Source organism: Mugil cephalus, chromosome 3 (assembly GCF_022458985.1).
Source record: "Mugil cephalus isolate CIBA_MC_2020 chromosome 3, CIBA_Mcephalus_1.1, whole genome shotgun sequence".
Classification (NCBI taxonomy): Eukaryota; Metazoa; Chordata; class Actinopteri; order Mugiliformes; family Mugilidae; genus Mugil; species Mugil cephalus.
In genome coordinates this window covers 31,335,727-31,350,889 of record NC_061772.1, presented here as the reverse complement: position 1 = coordinate 31,350,889, position 15,163 = coordinate 31,335,727, and the positions used below count along the sequence as shown (strand labels likewise).

General features: G+C 41.8%; 1 protein-coding gene across 2 annotated transcripts; it reads right to left on the bottom strand.

Annotated features, from left to right (window-relative positions):
* Positions 1 to 1,405: 1,405 nt before the first annotated feature.
* On the bottom strand, positions 1,406 to 6,702 carry LOC125005564 (transcriptional regulatory protein AlgP-like). 2 transcript variants are annotated; one of them, XM_047581009.1, is made up of 5 exons: positions 6,534 to 6,702; positions 2,336 to 3,454; positions 1,925 to 2,088; positions 1,616 to 1,691; positions 1,476 to 1,530 (listed from the first exon to the last, which is right to left on the bottom strand). In XM_047581009.1, the coding sequence occupies exons 2-4, from the start codon at positions 3,434 to 3,436 to the stop codon at positions 1,649 to 1,651; spliced, it is 1,308 nt and encodes a 435-aa protein (XP_047436965.1). In that variant the 5' UTR covers positions 3,437 to 3,454; positions 6,534 to 6,702; the 3' UTR covers positions 1,476 to 1,530; positions 1,616 to 1,648. The 2 variants fall into 2 exon arrangements, with proteins under 2 accessions (XP_047436964.1, XP_047436965.1); XM_047581008.1 differs by having other exon boundaries at positions 1,406 to 1,691.
* Between the last annotated feature and the right edge of the window lie 8,461 nt (positions 6,703 to 15,163).

Here is a 15,163-nt window from a genome sequence, read left to right as displayed (position 1 = left end):
AATACTGACTCGGTCCTACAGAGGTTTCTAATGCCACTGTACTTACATCTTTGACAGATGGAAGGGTGCTATGAATTTTATCTCTAATGCAACAATTTTATCAGTAAAGAAGCTCATGAAGTCATTACTGCTGAGGGCTGAAGGAATAGATGCTCAACAGAGCTGTGACTCTTTGTCAGCCTGGCTACAGCTGAAAAGAAATCTGGGGTTGTTCTTGTTTTCTTCTATTAATGAAGAATAATATGCTGTTCTAATCTTATGGAGAGTTTTTTTTTTATAAGTTTTTTTTTATATAAGTTTTTTTTTATAAGCCATAGGAAAAGTAATACCTATAATCTGTTTAATTTCCTTCTGAATATTTTCCCAGAACTCTTTTATTTTTGGCCAATCCTAGAATATATGGGTGGTGTCACCCACAAATCCACACTCCCTCCAGCATAGATCAGTTGTGTTGCTATATTTTGATGTAATAAACTGGGTGTTGAAGTAGCGCATTTTCTATTAGGATAGTGGTCAAATCACATGCCACTTGCATTACACTGGATTGTTACAGGTTAAACACATTAACACAGACAATACATTCCCTTACATCAGACCTGGGCATTTTATGGCCCATGGTATGTCAGTCATAAGTACAGATGAACAAGTATTTATTCTGTGCATGTAATACGACTGTGTTGCTTTTATTTTGAGCCATGATGTGTTATTTACGTCATGATGCTGTTAGTTCGTTAATTCTTCAAAAAGTAAGATTGAAACAGCTTCTTGCATCTATTAACCCTCAAAAGCCTGAACGGATCGCTGGCATCCGTCAAAGCGGCTGATTATAAATTACCGTAAGTCACAGTGGTTTGGTTCTATTGATAATATTCATTGTGACTGAACACTGGTTAGTTGTGCTTTTGCCTGGAAGACCTTCGTGACATCTCAAGGGTATAACTAACTTTGTTTTTACCAACAAATTCCTCCAAACAAGTCTCTCTTACTGAGGCTCCGTGATCGTTGCTCTCCAACCTGCAGCCACAGCAGCATCATTACCGTAATGGCAGTGTTTTTTCTAGAAAGCGCAACTTGAATATTGTCCATCTGTGAGTTACGGTAATTCAAATACAGCAAGCTTCTCTTTGTGGGCAGACGGACATTCAGGTCTTAAAGGGTTAAACATTTATTGACCTTTATTGAGATACAGAAAATAATTCATGTAACTACATGGTCACTTCTTGGTTCACTGACGTTTTCCAAAGAGGACAAAGTTTCCAACATTCGAATGCGTTTTATCCAAAACTACAGATCGATTGTTTCATTTTCCTCTTCAACCTACAACAAAACTCATAAATTTAAATAAATATCTACAGAATATTCTTATGTGTCTGATTACCAGTAGCAGCTTATCAACATATATAATTTACTGCTTTTTACAATGGGAGAAAATTAATATTGAGCAGAATTACGTTCAAGTTATCGTTTGGTTTGGCCTCCAACACAGTTCAGGTTTCGCATGTGGCCCCTGTAGAAATGAATTGCCCAGCCCTGCGTTAAATGATAGATGGATAGATTTTCTTTACCTTCCACATCAACATTTGATTTAAATATTTTGATAACACACCCCAGGTACCTTTCATTCATGTCTACGAGTTTGAAGGAGTTTTCACTTCTCTTTCTTTTTCGCAGCTAAACGCCGAAACATTTTCCTGTGAAGAACAAAAAACAAGCAATATTACTGATATAATCTGCTCTATTAAATCATTTTAAAGTGAGGCGTTTCAGTTCAGCACAGCTACTTTATCTCAGAATAAGGAGAGAAAACCTAAAAAAGTAAATATATATATATATATATATATATATATATATATATATATATATATATATATATATATATTTTCCTGCCTCTTTTCATTGTGAATACTGTTGTATTCATACTCACTGCATTTCATCCAGTTCTTCCCTGATCTGTTTAACAATAGTCAGGATAGCTTTGGCGTTCTCTCTCAGGATCCTACTGGCATTCGTGTCACATTTGTCCAGATCTTTACAGTTGATAATCAGCTCAGGAACCGTAAACGCGAGTCCAATCACTCCACCAAGAGCCTGAATAGAGCAAAGAAGGACACATTATCCACCTGGACGAGGACATTTTTAATGGTGTGGTGACTTTACACTTGATGTTTGACATACTGAACATCTTATCCCACTGACATATGCTAACCTATGCTAACCTCTCTTATCCTCCCAGGACCATGCTGGGTACCACTGATGAATGTGGTTGTTAACCTGCGATCAAACATTTAAATAACATAACTTACTGGTATCACCTCTTGATGTAATTGATACTTACATGTCCAGCTGCTTTAGCTGTCGCTTTAGCTGCAGCTTTGGCTGCAGCAGCTTGTGCTGCCTGGTTCGCTGCTTGTTTGGCTGTAGCTCTGGCTGCACCTGCTTTTGCTGCAGCAGCAGCTGCAGCTTTTGCTGCTGCAGCCTTTGCTACAGCAGCTTTTGCTGCCTGTTCGGCTGCTTCTTCAGCCAACTGCATGCTTACTGCTTGTGCTGCAGCAGCTCTTGCTGTTTGTTCAGCTGCAGCTTTTGCTACAGCAGCTTTTGCTGCTTCTTCAGCTGCCTGTTTGGCTGCAGCTCTTGCTGCTTGTTCAGTTGCTGGTATGGCTGCAGCTTTTACTGCAGCTCTTGCAGCAGTAACTTTTACTGCATGTTCCGCTGCTTCTTTGCCTGCAGATTTTATTGCATATTCTGCACCTCTCCCTATGACGTTCATTGTGACTACTGCTCCAGCTCTCATTGCAGCTGTGGTTGCAGCTTTCAATTCTTCATCTGCTATTTCAGCTGTAATAGCTGTAATGAAGTTTGAAAGCTGTGGGAAATCCAGTATAGACCCCTTCATAAGACTGTCACCAGCATTCTTCCCAAACATCTCGTTGTCTAAATCATCATCCATTTTAAATTTGTTGAGTCTTGCTATTTCTTTCACAATTTCTCTGATAACATAATCTTCTGGAGAGGTTCCTGGTTCCTGTTTTTCTTTCTTCAGCCACTCCTCTCTCAGTGACTTCACAAGTTCTTGAATCTTCTTCTTAAGATCTTCCATCTTCTCTGAAATCTTATCTGCCTCTTTCATGGTGTCACTTGATTTAGCGGCACCAACGAGATCAGAGGTGATGTTGGTAGCCACACCAGCCACTGATGCTACTGTTGCTGCTGCGCCTATAAAAGGTATTGCTGCTCCTCCTGTGAGGACTGATATCCCTGCTACTGTCAGGGCAGCTGCACCACCTACAGAGACAGAGCTCCCCACAACTTTAGTGACATTAATGGCTTTCTGACGTTCTTCCATCTCATTGGCCAGGTTCTTCAACTTCTCTGCACTTTCTTCCTGCAGCTTCAGCCAAGAAAATATTTCTTGGACGAGAGTTTTGACATCACCCATGTTGAGATCACAGTGAGTCTAAAACAAAGACCGAAAAAAAGTACAACAGTCAGAATTGGGCAGTAAACTCTGGGCACATTCAGACCTCACATTAACAAATGTCCTGGTCACTCGGTTAGGTTCAGGTCTAATTGTGGTTCCAAGAGGTTCTAAAGTAGAATGGAGGTAGAGCCTTCAGCTATCAGGCTCCTCTCTGATTTTTTTCTCAAATATGTTTATTGAGCTTTTTATATACATTTACATAACAACAACAATAAAACAACACCCAGTACAACACATTCACATCTCGCATGAACCCAACCAGTGCAATGAAAACAAGACACAGATAAAGAGCCAGGGCCTAACCAAGGACAACACTAAAGCTCACTGCAGAGTTGGAAAAGTTAATATATGGAGTCCAAATATTCATAAATTGTAACTCTGAAGAGTGGAGCAGACAGGTCAGGTACTCAGCTTTATTTAGTGGGTAGCTTGTCACTTATCCAAGATAAAGATGTTCTTCCTTTGCTGCATATGTGAGGATATTATAGAGTCTGGTAGAGTCACCATCCACAATAGTATCCTCTCTGGGGTAATATGTTTTCCAGATCTTGTAATACATCATCCATCCAGTATGCCTGAATATAGTGAGTATAGGTGCCCACTGCAATTTTACATTTTAGACATGTGGGTGAGAGTTGAGAGTTCATTTTATGTCTTTTGTTAGGAGAAATCTGTAAACGGTGCACAATTTTAAAGTGCAGCAATCTGGCACGGTTACACACAGATATTTTCTTTGTTTGAGTCCAAATCTTAGTCCATTTATCCCCATCATTGTGTATACCAAGTTCACCATGCCAAGTCATCATAACATCCTGCACATTTGTCACATCAATCTGGCTTAAGACATTGTAAAAGCAAGTAATGTATTTCTTAGCTGGGCCAAAGAGGAGTAATTGTTCAACTGCAGATGTAGTGGCATCAATATTGAGAGCAGTTACCCTGAAGATTATATTTTATCGTGCAAAAATAGTTGGAGTTGTGCAAATGATAGCATGGATGCACCCTGAAATAGTTCACGCATCCTTTTTATCCCATGAGATGTCCAAGTACTAAACCCACCATCCACCATACCTGGCAAGAAGTTAGGATTGCCCTGAATTGGAATCAATGAAGATGTTAGTCTAGATCTCCCTTCAAGTTTCTGTGTAATAAACCATGCTTTTAAAGTATTACAGATCATGGGGTTGTTTCTACAATGGCTTCTGGTTGACTTTAAGTCCTTGAAGGCCAAAAGGCCTGACAGAGAGCCTGAGGTCTGTGACTTTTCCAAATTCAGAAAATCAGAAGAAGATTCCTCCTTGACCCATTCTGCTATAAATCTTAAATGAGATCCCAGCTGATTAGCATCTGACGTTGGGAAGATCTAGACCACCCTTCAAACTGGGAAGTTGTAGTTTTGCTACTTTTAGCCTGGGCTTCCTCTTGTTCCAAATGAAGTCACTCAGCCAGTCATTAAGCAGCTTCAATACCTTGCCTGACAAAAGTAGTGGGGTGTGAGTGGGGTAGTGAGGGAGGTGTGTCAGTTCTATCTCTAAGGCAGACATCCAAAGTGATTACATCAACCGAAGCTTCAGGCTCCGACACATAAAGCAAAATGTCATCTGCGTGAAGAGAAATTTTATGTTGGATTCCACCCACATTTATACCAATTATTTCAGCCTTATGGCCTCAGCGAGAGGTTCTATCACAAGAGCAAAAAGAGCAGGACTAAGAGGGCAGCCCTGACGTGTTGAGCAATGAAGTGGGAAGTTGTCAGATCTATAGTCGTTGGTGATGACTGCGGCCATGGGGTTCTTATATAATAATTTGACCCATCAAATGAAATTGTCTCCCAAATTAAATTTATGTAAAACATAAAACAGGTATGACCATTCGACATGGTCGAATGCTTTTTCTGCCTCCATGCTATCAATTTCCTGTGTCTGACAAATATTGATAATGTGCAGGAGCCTCCTAACATTGTAACTAGAACTTCTATCTTTGATAAAAACCTGTCTGATCTTCTCTGATAAGAAAAGGTAGAACTTTCTCTAGACATACTGCCAATATTTTAGATTATATTTTAATGTCCTGATTCAGAAGAACAATATGCCTGTATCCTGAACAGTCCTCAGGAGACTTTCCTTTTTTTTTAAATTAAGGTGACGTCGGCTTCTCTTCTCTGTTCCAACATATCCAAGAAGGAGTCTATACCCACATCTTAAAATTCTCGATAAAATTCACTGCTCAGGCCATCAGGCCCAGGTGCCTCCCCTGATTGCAGTCCTTTAAGTGCCAACAAGGCCTCCTCCCTGGAGATGGGAGCATCCAATTCATGTTTTTGGGAATCAGAGATGGTCGGAAGGGTTCATTTCCCTAAAAAGGATTCCATCCTGTCTGAAACTCCCTGTGGATGATCCAATTCATACAACCTAGCGTAAAATTGCCTGAAGGCATTATTAATGTTTTTGATATCAAAGTGGCGGGTGCCATTCCTGTCTTAGACTGAAGGAATCACTTGAGAGTCTCTTTTGATTTTGGTCAAATGAGATAGATACTTACTGGGCTTATCCCCATACTCATATAGCCTCTGCTGTGAGAACAGGAAAGCACTCTTGGACTGCTGGGTTAGTAAAGTGTCCAGAGCAGCTTTAGTTGATGTTCAAATAGTTTTTTTCTTTTTCGAGGCTGAAGAGGCTACAAATAAACCCCTGATGTATGCTTTGGCAGATTCCCACAGTAAGGATGGGTTGCTAGTAGATTGTGAATTGAAAGACAAAAATCTTAAATTCACTTTTCAGATAAGAGATGAATTTGTCATCTTTCAGGAGACAGATTTTGCAGATTCTATGTCAAGAGACGATTCAAGGAGCAGAATTACATGATCACTGACCACAATATTAACTTTTAAGCAGGAAGACACAAACTGCATTACAGCTGTCTCATGTCGAGTTAGCATTAGCTTTGCTTCAGAAAAATCACAATGCTAAAACTACGATATGCGTGTTACACTTTCAGTCTCTTCATTATAACAGTTAGCTATAGCACAAAAAGTAGGCATACACATTAGATTCACCTCTTTCAGGTCACACAGAAGTTCATATCAGGACCACGATTGTCGACCTCCACGATAAAACTTAAAAGTTTCCCCCACCAGATGCCTCTTCTCTTAGTTCTCTGGTTCGATAGTTTCTGTTTGTCTTCTGTAGCTGCTTACTCCTCCCCGCACTAACGTGGGCCACCAGACCCGCCCCTTAAACGGAGACTTTACTCTGATTGGCTCCTGAGTTTTAACTAACCACAGGTCAAACAGGAATGAAATGATTGACAGGTAACAGATTACGTTACACATATAAACACGTCTTCTTCCTTTCTCTTTGCTCTCGGATCACAGATATTTCACAGACTTAATGAACTTAAAGACCTTTGTATGAATTTATCTTTTAACTGTAAATAGTTCAATTTATTGAACTGTACATATTTTATTTATGCTTTTAACAAACACACATCTTAACCAATTTTAACTATTATGAACTCTATTTATTTATGAACTTTGTTTTAACACAGCATGTTATCATACTGTTAATTATTTATTATTCTCTGTAACTTATATGATTGTTGTACAGGGCTACACTTGTATACATCACAGGGATGTAACACTTGAATATACAGCACCTTTTGGATAAGCTTGCTCTTCCTATGCTGTCTGATGATGAGAAAGAGATACTAGAGGGCAATATTACGAAAGAGGACGTGATAAAAACCTTGACCTCACTTACCTCAGGAAAATCACCAGGTCATGACGGTTTTCCCGTGGAATTTTTTAAAGCATTTATTCCCAAACTGATAAAACCTATCCTCTCAATGTTTATGCCATAGCAACAGGTAGATTCCTAGAGTCACTGGAGCAGGCGTTGATTATTGCCTAACCGAAACCAGGGAAGGACCCTAAACTCTGCAGCTTGTACAGGCCTATTTCAATTTTGCCCAGTGAATATAACATTTTTTCTAAAGTCCTTGCTCTACGACTTGAAAAAGTACTACCTGACATTATCAATATGGACCAAACAGGATTTATTCAGAATAGACCTTTAATTGACATTGTACAATTATTTTATAACATCATTTACAGCTCCAAGTCTGATCAAAACCCATGTGTTGCAATGTCACTTGATGCAGAAAAGGCGTTTGACCGTGTAGAGGGGCAGTACTTGTTTGAGACAATGGGAAAAATGAACATAGGTCCTAAGTTCACTAGCTTGGTCAAACTGCTTTACAAACACCCTACAGCACAAGTTTAAACTAACAAAGACATCTCAGCCAGATTTGTTTTATCACGCGGCACTAGACATGGCTGTTGCCTTTCGCCTCTATTATTTGCTGTTACGATTGAACCGCTGGCTACAGCTATACGGTCTTATCCAGACATTCATGGTATACAAATTGGTGACTGCATTCATACTCTGTCCCTATGTGTGGACAATATAGTGGTATTCCTCTGAAGCCCAGATGAATTTATCCCAGCTCTTATGGACACACTGACGGAATATGGTAAAATATCTGGGTATAAGATCAATATACACAAAAGTGTTGTCATGTCACAAGGGTTGAAATTGAAATCAGTTCCATATATCAGCTCGCTAAGATCTCTTTTGTTTACTACAACAAACCCAATTACTGTCCATACTTTATATTTGGCAGCAAATACGGAAGAAAACGGGCTGTACTCAGCCTATTTATGACGAATCACCTTTCCACTCAAATCCCTCTTTACCTAAAACCCTCAGAGATGGTATTACAAGCATACGTCTTTAAAAAAAAAAAAAAAAAGGTATTACAGCTTTTGAGAATTTGTTTTAAAACAGAACTCTTCAGACTTTTGAAGAGGTCTCATCTCAGTATGGGTTACCCCGTACCCATTTTTTAGGAATCTCTCAGATTATAGGTTGGGAAGAGCTGAGAGTGAATGTAAATGGGAAGAAGACTTGAAGTGTAATTTTGAAGAAGGGGATTGGGAGTCCCTGTGTACTAGTAGTCAGTGTTTTTCTTTTAATTCTAGACATAAACTCACACAATACAATCTTATTCATAGAACATACTTTACCCCTTTACAGATTACATTAAATAAAGCCTCAGTACTCTCAGTTTTGCCAAAGATGCAAATCAGGAATGGGGATGTTGGTACATATGTTTTGGACTCGCCCTGTCTTAATTCATATTGGATGTCTATAATGAAAATGCTTAATGATATTACAGGACTAAACATCCCCACAGAGCCAAGAGTAATCCTCCTGGGTGACACTTCTGTGATAAAAGTCAATAGAAACCAACTCAAATTTATCAGGATTGCCCTTATCACAGCCAACAAATGTATAGCTATGCATTGGAAGATGTACTACCACCTACACTTGCTAGATGGACAAATGAAGTTTGAAGTGAAAAGATTATGTACAATTTGAAGGGAAAACCTGGAGAGTTTCTAAAGATCTGGGGTGATTTTCTAACAAATCTGGACACAGAATCCACAATACAGTAATCCTGTTACGTCTAAACAAGTGTTAAACTCCTATGTCATGTGTTTGTTAAATATGTTTATTCAACAAATGGTGCTGTTTTTAACTTCATTTTTATTTATTTTAATTTTCTGGTATATATGTTTCTTCTTATCCCAGTTTTTCAACTAAAGTGCAGTACAGTGGCTGTTATTTAATCCCTCTCTGCAACAGTCTTGTTTAATGCTTTTTCTGGTTTTGTTTATTTGTTTTATGATAAACTGAAGGTTTGGATTTATTCTTATTTATCTGGATAGGTACACACTCTGTAGGAATGTTTGTTCAGACCTGTTGAGGTGGGTTGAGTGGGAGGGAGGGTGGGAAGGATGGGCTGATCTGGCTTAAGACTTTCCTTTTAGACAAAGCTTATAGTTAGAGCTGGACTTAACCATCCCTTAGTGATGCTGCTATAGGCCGAGGCTGCAGGGGGACGATGCACTGAGGACATGTCCTCTCCTCTTTGTCCTCTAATATCTTATCATTTTATTTTCTATCTCTTATAATTTACTAACCACTGTGTCTCCCTCTCTCCTCCATCTTCTTGTGAGGGTCTCTGGTCTGGAGGCTGAATATCTGACCTGTGGAGTTCTAAGCTACATCTGCTGCCGTGGCCTCATCAACCAGCCCAGTCTTCATGGTCTGGAGTCTGTGTATCAGACCTGTGGAGCTCCATAAACTACATCTGTCCCAGTCTTCATGTCCTCCTCCAGGTGTCCACTCCTACCTAGATGAATTATTCACCAACATGATTCCTGTTATACTCACAAACTGTCACAGATCATCAGGTATGTGTTATATTACTAGATCCTACATGTTTCCTTCAGCTTGATGTTTGTATCTATGACAGAAGTTAGTTTATCTAGTTTCTCCTGTTCTTCTCTCTCTATCTTCTCTGGTTCTACCCGGCTGGTCTTCAGCAGATGCTTCCTCCATATGAGCTGGTTCTGCTCCAGGTTTCTTCCTGTTAAAGGGAGTTTTTCCCTCAGGCTGCTCTGGAGGTTTCAGGCTGGTTTTGAATTTGTTACTGATGCTATATAAATTAAACTGGATTGAACTGAATTACCTTGATCTGTTTTGATCTTTGTGTGGATGTAACAAGATTGTCAGCTTCATAATCGACAGTTTATTGCTTGAAACTCTCCTATATGGTTCTTGAAACATGTTCTATCTTCAGCTGGTTTTCACAGAGTCACACAGAGACTCTCCCCAGATTCTGCAATCAGGATACATGCAACTCTAGTTGGAACAAACATCTCCACAATCACAGAAAGGACTGTTGATGCTGCCAGGTTGAGTAGCAGGTTGTTGTTCTGTTGGAGCTCTCTGAAGAGTTGAAGTGCAGCTCTGTTGATGGTCTTAAATGGAGACCATGTGGATGAAGCTCTCCTCTCCACCTCCCAGTAACATGGTCCAGTCAGAGTCTGCTTCAACCTCTGGGTCATCAGGACACAGCTCATCCTCTCACAATACCACCTGTAGAGAGGAGGAGAAAGAAGAGAGGAGGTGAAGGAGTGTTTCCCTTCATCATCACATCCAGTAGAAAGAGCAGCAGGGACTTGAGTCCTGTTCAGAGCAGCAGTGGAGCAGCTGTGGAGCTCAGCCAGCTTCCTTTCAGCTTCATGTTAACGTGTTGGAGTGAACACACACAGACCTGCAGAGACTTTTAGCATCAAGTCTGTTTCCTCTGCACATTTCACTAAGACTGACTGTCTTTGATCTTTGATACGAACTGTGTTTAGGACGATACTGATGAAAGCAGCATGGACTGACTGGAACCCTCTACTCACCTCAGAGTCTCCAGTTTATAGTCTGGACTCTCCACAAGATCAAGAAGCTGCTTCACTTCTGAATACTTCAGGTTGTTTTCACTCAGGTCCAGATGTTTCAGATGGGAGGGGTTGGACTTCAGAGCTGAGACCAGAGAATCACAGCTGATCTCTGACAAACTGCAGCTCCACAAACTGAATAAAGAATAAAATGGACTAAAGGACATTTACAGATTCATGGAGGAAAGTTCTGGAGTTCTGCAGAGCGCTTTAGGAGGTTATTTATTCCCACAGCCATTAGAATACACAACACTAACTGTTAAAAAGGCTTGGGTGATTGCACATCTGTTGCGCATCTGCATACAAGACACTGTATAGACACTTTAAACTCTAAAATGAGCAGAGTGACTTTGTCCTTGTGTTATTGTGGATCTTCATCATGTCAGCCTTCTACAGACATCATCCAAACATCAGCACAACATTCAGACAACTATTGATGTCAACACAGATCAATAAGATGCTGCTGACCTCATTACAGGATCAATATCAATGATCAGACATTATCAGTCAAGTCACTTTGAAATAAACACAAAGCAAAGAAATCTTTGGACTTGATCAAGAAAACTTTGTCAGTTGAAACAAATGTGAGTTGAGAGGATCTTCTGGATCCAGATGTGACTCTTCAGCTCTAATCACAAACATTCATTGACTTCAACAATTAACAGTGGACGTTTTCTACACGTTCTGCTACAAAGACTTGGAGACAAGGAAACAGAAAAGATGAACTAAAGGACATTTACAGATTGATGGAGGAACATGAATTAGATTCAGTTGGTGATTAAACATATCAGATCTAACACAGTAACAGACAGTGAACTCACTCCAGAGTCTCCAGTCTACAGTCTGGACTCTCCAGAAAACCACACAGCTGCTTCACTCCTGAATCCTTCAGACTGTTGTAACTCAGGTCCAGATGTTTCAGATGGGAGGGGTTGGACTTCAGAGCTGGTCCCAGAGAATCACAGCTGATCTCTGACAAACTGCAGTAACTCAGTCTGAATAAAGAATAAACGATAGAATGATTCATGATATCTTGAAATGTGTCCTGATCAATGAGCTGTTCTCTAAAATGAGTAGAGTGACTCTGTCCTTGTGTTATTGTGGATCTTCATCATGTCAGCCTTCTACAGACATCATCCAAACGTCAGCACAACATTCAGACAACTATTGATGTCAACACAGATCAATAAGATGCTGCTGACCTCATTACAGGATCAATATCTCCTCACACATGTTGGACTACAAACTGTTGATTAGTTCTTTGATTCCAGGACCTTCTTCTTCCTGGATTTGGTGTCTCAGGAGGTTTGTGTCATTCAAATGTTAAAGGACAAGTTGACATGTTCAAGTGTGTCTTCCAACCATAGTCACATGTCATATGGACTGATTCCAGAGTTGTTGAGATTCCTGCTGTCCACACTGACTGTGAAGTGGTCTCTTCCTAGCACAACTGTTGAGCTGACACTAATATGAAGCTGCAGCAGTCTGACTGACACTAATCAAAGTTCCTCTTTGAGTTCCTGTCCCTCCACTGCAGCTCAGCAGGAAACACTGTGGAAACACAAACTGATACTGACTGGATGTGCTGAAGAACAAGATGAGTTGAAGATCTTTTCCAAGATGGCGCCGCACTAGGTGGCCGCTTGTTACGGCAGCTCCATATGTCTGACTTTTTGTGTATGCCTGTGGACTATTCCCGTGCCGTTTTCTATGAAAAGTTTTTGTTTACTGAGCGGCAAAACTGTGGTACTATTTCTGCTTTTCCTGCTTATTTTTACCTGGTTCATTACACCAGCGGCCACTGACTCAACAGGTACACACTACACTGTTTACACCTGTGATCAGCTGTTAGCTCTAAGCAGCGCAGGAAGGCTAACCGGCCCGACGTCCTCCGGAGCTGAAGAGAAGGAAAAGAGGCTGCCGTTCGGGGGTAAAGCGTCGGAATAGGAGGAAACGCTTCAAGCCAATCCTCCCCACCATCATCACCGGGACTGTGAGGTCCATCTACAACAAGATGGAGGAACTAACGCTGCTACCACGGCACCAGAGGGAATACCGGGAGTGTAGCCTGATGCTGTTCACCGAGATCTGGTTAAAGGAGCAAACACCGGACTCCAATGCTGCACTGGACGGTTTTCAGCTGATAAGAGCAGACAGGACAAGGGAGAGCGGTAAGAGAAAAGGTGGGGAACTTGCTGTGTTTGTGAACGACAGATGGTGTAACCCTGGGCACATCATTATCAAGGAAAAACTTTGTAGTGGGGACATTGAGCTGTTAGCCATTAGCATGAGGCCATACTACCTACCGCAGGAATTCTCGCATGTTATTGCAATAGCAGCATGGAACCCTGGTTGCCATGGCCTCAACCATCCCTGCCCCTCCCCCCGCAACCTCCTTGTGCATCCACTGCCCCCACACCCCCTCCCACCCCCACTTACCTCCCTGCAGTCCTTCGACAGCCCAGCACACCCACTGCCCCTCCACCCAGCATGGTGCTCTCCTCAACCCAGGTAGAGAGAGAACTGGCCAGGCTAAAGGTCAAGAAGGCAACAGGTCCAGATGGCATCAGCTCTAGACTCCTCAAATCCTGCGCCTCAAATCCTGCTCCAGCCAACTGTGTGGGATTGTGGAGCACCTCTTCAACATGAGCCTGAGGTTACAGAAGGTACCACTGCTGTGGAAGTCATCCTGCGTACCAGTGCCCAAGTTATCTCGTCTTTTAGATAGATAGATATACTTTATTCATCCCCGAAGGGAAATTAAATAAACGACTACCGACCAGTAGCTCTAACAGACCACCTGGCAAAGACCCTGGAGAGGTCGGTCCTCCAACAACAGCGCCCCCTGGTGAGCTCATCCACTGATCCACTGCAGGTCACCTACCAGCCTGGCATAGGAGCTGAGGACACTGTCATCTTCCTCATGCAGAGATCCCTGTCCCACCTGGAGAAGTCTGGAAGCACTCTGAGAATCATGTCCTCTGAATCCTCCAGTGCCTTTAACACCATTCAGCCAGAACCCCTGAGGGACAAGCTGGACCACCAACAGCTGTCAGCCTGGCTCCTGGACTTCCTGTCCAACAGACCATAGTTCATGAGGACAGAGGACTGTGTGTCGTACACAGTGATCTGCAGCACGGGGGCACCACAAGGGACGGTCCTGGTCCCTCTCCTCTTTACCATCTACGCAGCCGACGTCACCCACCACACAACTGACCCTCACCTACAGAAGTGACTCAGCCATAGTCATTCTCATCAACAACAGCACAGATGAAAGGGAGTACCGAGAACTGAACCGGAACTTTGTGGCCTGGTGCCAGCGGAACCACCTCTGGATCAATGCGGGAAAAACCAAAGAGCTGGTTGTGGACTTCCGACAGAGCAAAGCCACTCCCCCGCCACCGGTGAACATCCAGGGAATGGACATTGAGATAGTGGACTTTTACAGGTACCTGGGTGTTCACCTAAACAAGAACCTGGACTGGACTAACAACACTTAGGCACTTTACAAGAAGGGCCAAAGCAGACTCCATCCTTTGAGGAGACTGAGGTCCTTCAGAGTGCAGGGCGTCCTCCTGAGGACCTTCTACGACTATGTGGTCGCATTGGCCATCTTTTATGGTGTGGTCTGCTGGAGCAGCAGCATCATGGCAGCAGAGGGAAAAAGACTGAACAAACTGGTAAAGAAAGCCGGCTCAGTCCTTGGCTGCAGTCTTGAGCCTGTGGAGGTGGTGTGGGACAGGAGGATGTTGGTGAAGCTGTCGTCAATCATGGACAACACCAACACTGTCAGAGCCCTGGAAAGCTCCATCAGCACCAGGCTTCTGCACCTACGTTGTGCAAAGGAGCAGTACCGCAGGTCCTTCCTCCCCTCTGCTGTCAGACTCTACAACCAGGTCTGCTCCCAGTAGACCCACAACTACATAATGTGCAATTATGTGCAATATCTCCTACATATACTTGTGCAATACTCCTCCCAATCTTAACTACATGTACATATACCGCTTAGATTCCGTTTATATACCTGCCATTCTTTTTTTTTTTTGTACGGTCTGCATCTCCCTGTCACTGGAGATACGTGAACATATATGTACATTTATATTTATAAACATATCCACTTCTTTACATAAACACTGCCTTGCTTGTTGTGACATAACCTTCTTATACATTTTTTATATTTTTATACTCTATTCTTGTTTTATGTGTGCACTGTGTGCACTGCTTGTGAAGTTGAATGTTGCTGCTGTTAACAACCAGAATTTCCCCACTGTGGGATGAATAAAGCCTTATCTTATCTTGACTTGTCTTGTCTTGTCTCGTCTTATCTT